Source organism: Myotis nattereri (assembly GCF_964212035.1).
Source record: "Myotis nattereri genome assembly, chromosome: X".
Taxonomy (NCBI): Eukaryota; Metazoa; Chordata; class Mammalia; order Chiroptera; family Vespertilionidae; genus Myotis; species Myotis nattereri.
Window position 1 is genome coordinate 8,957,588 of NC_138078.1, and position 5,189 is coordinate 8,962,776.

General features: G+C 46.8%; 1 protein-coding gene across 1 annotated transcript; it reads left to right on the forward strand.

Annotated features, from left to right (window-relative positions):
• Positions 1–1,732: 1,732 nt before the first annotated feature.
• Positions 1,733–4,988, forward strand: LOC308511100 (sal-like protein 4; the record flags this gene model as incomplete). The annotated part of the gene is given in 3 exon segments (XM_081081111.1): positions 1,733–2,326; positions 2,495–4,599; positions 4,601–4,988. Coding segments are annotated over 3 exon segments (3,087 nt in total).
• Positions 4,989–5,189: the final 201 nt, after the last annotated feature.

A 5,189-nucleotide genomic window follows, 5' to 3' on the forward strand; every position in this document is an offset into this window, starting at 1 on the left:
TTCATAGGTCTACGTTCAACCACTGAGCTACACCAGCCAGGCAAGACTTGTAGTCTTCGCCGAAACCGGTTTGGCTCGGTGGATAGAGCATCGGCCTGCGGACTGAAAGGTCCCAGGTTCGATTCCGGTCAAGGGCATGTACCTGGGTTGCGGGCACATCCCCAGTGGGAGATGTGCAGGAGGCAGCTGATCGATGTTTCTCTCTCATTGATGTTTCTAACTCTCTATCTCTCTCCCTTCCTCTCTGTAAAAAATCAATAAAATATATTAAAAAAAAAGACTTGTAGTCTTCAAGAATGTCAAGGTCATGAGACAAAGAGACCAAAGAACTGCTTCAGATGAAAGGAGAGTAAAGGGATGTGACAATTAAATATAACATGTGTTCCTGAATTGGATCCTGGATGAGGAAGTTGTCCCCCGCCCCGCTTTTACTCTAAAGGACATTAGTAGGACAATTGGTGACAATTGAATAAAGTTTATAGATTAGATGATAGTTACTTTCCTGATTTTGACAATTGTATGGTGATTATACAAGAGAACATAAGTGTTAGGAAATGTACACTGAAGTATTCAGGAGTAAAGGGATAATTATGCCTACAATTTATTCTCAAATGAATCAGAAAAGATATATCTAGAAAGAGAGTAGGAGGGAGGGAGGGAGGGGGAGAGAGAGCGAGAGAGAGAGAAGCATACATGGAAACATTTGAGGAATCTGGGTGAAACGTATACAGGAATTTTTTGTACTTTTTTGTAATTATCTGTGAATCTAAAATTACTGCAAAAAGGATAGTAAACTAAATGCTTATGAATTTTAAAAACTCTGTTCTCATTATAAGGTTATAAATATATTGGCATCAGTTTAAACTCAAAACCATAGCATTTTGCAAATTTGAGAGTGATTTCGTAAAAAACAAGACAATAGTTAGGAACCAGTTCTTTGAAGAGTTGTGTGGTGATTTAAAATCTATCCATAAATTCTTTGTTATTCCTTTCAAGAACTGGAGCTCAAGTACCCTCTTCTTGAGTGTGAGTTGGACTTAGTGACTTGCTTCTAATAAATAGAATATGGCAGAAGTGCTATGTCTCCTGTGGGACTAGGTCATAAAAGACCATGTGGTTGAAAAAGCACTCTGTCATAGATCACTAGCTCTGGGGGAAGTCAGCTGCCTTGTCCTGAAGCCACTCAGGCAGCCTTGTGGAGAGGCCTCCATAAGAAGGACTCAAGGCCTCCTTCAACAGCCCTGTGAGTGTGCCATCTTGGACATCTACTAGTAGTGACTGGCTGGACTTATAGAGAATTAAAGAAATGAGTGAAAATGTCAAAGAAGACATGAAGTTGAGGTAAAATCACGTCATGAAAGTAGGTTTAAACTAGGAGTAGATTTAGTGGCTAGGATAAACATAAGCCATGAGAAAAAATCTTGAAAGGCTACTTTGCCATTGTGTTTCTAGTATTCTTCAGGTAATTTTGACTCCTCCTTTAATGTAAATCTTTCATATATTGAACACCACATGATTAAGACATGTTCCTTTTTCTCAAAATGCTATTTGGAAACATCCTTGAGTGTGAAAAAAATTTTTTTCATGTACATTGTCCTTACTTAGTTCCTTTGTTTGTTTCTATGGTTCTATATTTGAGAATTTTATTATTTAAAATTTATCTCCAACTCCAGGAATTTGTGGTGGAGTGGGCAAATAATTGTGGCTGGATTGGCGTCCTAATACTTGCATCATGTCGAGGCGCAAGCAGGTGAAACCTCAACACATCAACTTGGAGGAGGACCAGGGAGAGCAGCAGCCGCAGCAGCTGGCCCTGAAGTTTGCAGATGCGGCCCCAGTGGTGTCTATGGTGAGGGAGCCAGGTGCTTCAATGAACAACCCGGGGACTGGCGAGGACATGAATGGGGACCAAGGGAAGGTAAAGAGACCTTGTTGGGAGCAGACTCACATCTGTGAGATATGCTGTGGAATGTTCTTTAGCTTGTCTACATTCTTAGAACATAAGAAAAATTGCACTAAATCTCTACCTGTCTTCATCATGAACGACAGTGAGGGCCTGGTGCCTTCAGAAGACTTCAGGACTGTGGAGAGCTACCAACCACACAATCCAAGCAGTAAGGAGAGTCCCAGGGAGCATGGTGTCAGCTCATGGGACATGAAGGAGAAGCCAGGGGCAGAGTCTGTTCTGCATTTAAAGAAGAAGACTGCCCTGCCACCCACATCCCAGGACTTAAGCTATTTACCCAAAGGCAAAGTGGCCAACACTGATGTCACTGTTCAAGCACTACGGGGTACCAAGGTGGCGGTGGGTCAGCAGAGAGCCGAAATGCTGCCTTCCTCCCTGCCCACCCCCCCGCCTCCCCCCCTGCCCTCCCCCCTGTCTACCCCCCTGCCTACCTCCTGTCCTTCATCCCAGCCTTATCCCCAGCCTTCTCCCCTGCCCACCCCGCTACCCACCCACATGCCTCCTCCCCGGTCCACCCCACAGCCTGCCTCCCTGCCTGCTCCCCTGCCTGGTGCCAACAGCATCCCATGGTTCCTGGAGCAGGTCCTGTATCTACAGCAGCAGCAGCTACAGCAGGTCCAGTTCATTGAACAGGTATGCATTTGGATGAGCAGGTGGGCCACCTACATCCTCCACTCAGGCATGGTGGGAGCTGATACCCTGAAGACCTTAGGCAGCCACGTGTCCCAGCAGGTCCAAGGTCTGTCTCTGGACCCCTTGAAACAAGCCAGCCTACCTCACACAAATATCCCTCCCACCACCAGCTCTGTGCCCCCAGGGCTGGTATTCATTGCCCCAAGGCCAGATGGGTCAAGGGTGCTTCTGAACCACCTCCCAGGTGCTTTGAAACCTCAGGCCCCAGGCTCTGTGCCCTCCCAGAGCCCTTTCTCCACTGTGGCATTAGACCCATCCACGAATGGGAAAGGGAGGCCATACAGTGTGCCCCCAGTGGATGTCAAACCCAAAGACAATGCTGGCATCTACATGTACAAATGTAATTACTGTAACAAGGTTTTTGAGACTGATAACTCATTACAGGTCCACCTCCATTCCCATTTTGGAGAGAGACCCTTCATGTGCTCTGTCTGTGGCCAGTGGTTCACCACAGAGGACGACCTCAAGATGCACTCACATCAACATTTCCAGGTGAAAGCGAACCCCCAGCTGTTTGGCAAGTTCCACAACAAAATGGCTACAGGCACTGGTGTTCCTTATGCACTCTCTGTTCCTGTCCCTGAAGATGAATCAAGTGTTAACAAATCTGTCCTGGTCTCAGGGACCCCCAGGTCCCTAGGGCTACCTCAGAATCTCTCTTGTGGGACTAACCCCAAGGACCTAATGGGTGGCTCACTGGCCAACTATCCTCAGCCCTGGCCTCCAGAAAGTGAGGATGGATACCGATTCTCTGGGGTAGGGCCAAACCATAATTGCCCAAGTGTTGGTAGTTCCCAAGGGAGAGGGGCACCCAAGCCAGGGTCAGAGACTTTCAAGTTGCAGAAGCTGGTGAAGAACAATGACAAGGCCACCACTAACCCCAATGAATGTTCCATTTGCTCCCGTGTCTTAAGCAGCCAAAGGTCTCTCAAATTGCATTGCCGCAGCCACGCCAGGGAGAGTTCATACAAGTGTAACATCTGTGACCGAATCTTCTCCACCAAACAGAACCTGAATACACACTTAAACACTCACGAAACCAACACATCCACAAAGACGAAGCATTCGTGTCCCATCTGCCAGAAGAAGTTTACCAATGCGGTCATGTTGCAGCAACATGTTCGGATGCACATGGGTGGTCAGATTCTCAACACACTTGTTCTGGAAAATCCTTGTGACTTTAGGGATCCTGAGCCAATGAAGATCAGTGAGAATAGCAGCACAAGTGCCATATTTCACAATTATGTTGAAAGCACTGATGTAGACAAAGTTGGCTCTCAGGATGCCCCTAGCAGTTCATCGAAGATCCCCATGCCTCTTCTGAGCACCCACTTGACATCACCTATGCCAGGTTTAACCATCACAGCTCCCCTGGTTGTGGGTCTTGCTGCTGGGCAGCAGAGCAGCAGAGGAAAAGGTTTGGTGGAGAGTGGTGGCGTGACCAACTTGTCCTCAGTGATAGGAGACCAGAAGTATCAGAGCCGAAGTCCAGACTTTCTGGAAGTCACATCCTTTCAGGCCATCACCCCAGCCAATGGCAAAGCAGAAAGCAACAAGTCCAAATTTCCTGATGTTGGTGGCAAAGCAGAGAGCTCAGAGAACAGCCACACTGATATGGAAGGTTGGAGCAGTCTCCCATCAACAGTTGCCAAGGCTCAGCCAACATATGTCAAAGTTGAAGTTCCTGGTGCATTTGGACCCACAACCATATCCCCAGGCATGGCATCTTCGTTAGCAGCTCAGCCATGCCAACAAGACAAGCAACATGGCCACACACAGTTCAGGAAGAACTCATTGGCCAGTGCTGTTCAAATTCATCAGTGGACTCACACTGGGGAGAAGAAGCTTTTCATGTGTAACATATGTAGGCAAGCTTTCATCACCAAAGACAACTTGGAAGCCCACTATATGATGCATGGGGCCAACAATAGCTCTGCACACTGGGAGGAAGCAGGGTATTGAGAACACCATGGTTCTGTTAGGAACAGATGGAAAGAGGCTCCCTGTAATGTTTCCCCAGGAAACCATGGTCCCTTCAGTGAATGTGGACCCTGTTGTATGCAACCAGTACACCACCATGCTCAGTGGTGGTCTGGCCAATAATACCAACAATAGCTCAGTGATCCAGAGTGTAGATCTCTCTACTCTCCTAGTTTCCCAGGGGGCAAGCTCTGCTGTGGGTAACACCACTGTCTCCAAGATAGATGGCTCTCAGTCAGCTGTTAGTGCTGATGTGGAAAAACCAGGTGCTGCTGACAGCATTCCCAAACACCAGTCCCCTCACTTACTGGAAGCTAAGCTACAGGAGAGCCCACCTGGAGAAATGTAGAGTGACCACTCTTGAACTGGACTTTCTTCTTTTTTTTGTTATAACCCATCTCCTCCTGTTTGTTTGTTTTTACTGATGTGCAAACGATGTTTACAGTTGTGACCACCAACTCAAGCAAAGTCCTACAATCACAATGTTGCTATGCTGCTTTGTGAAAATAACACAAAACAAAAAAAATCTTACAGACTGGTGTTTTTGTAA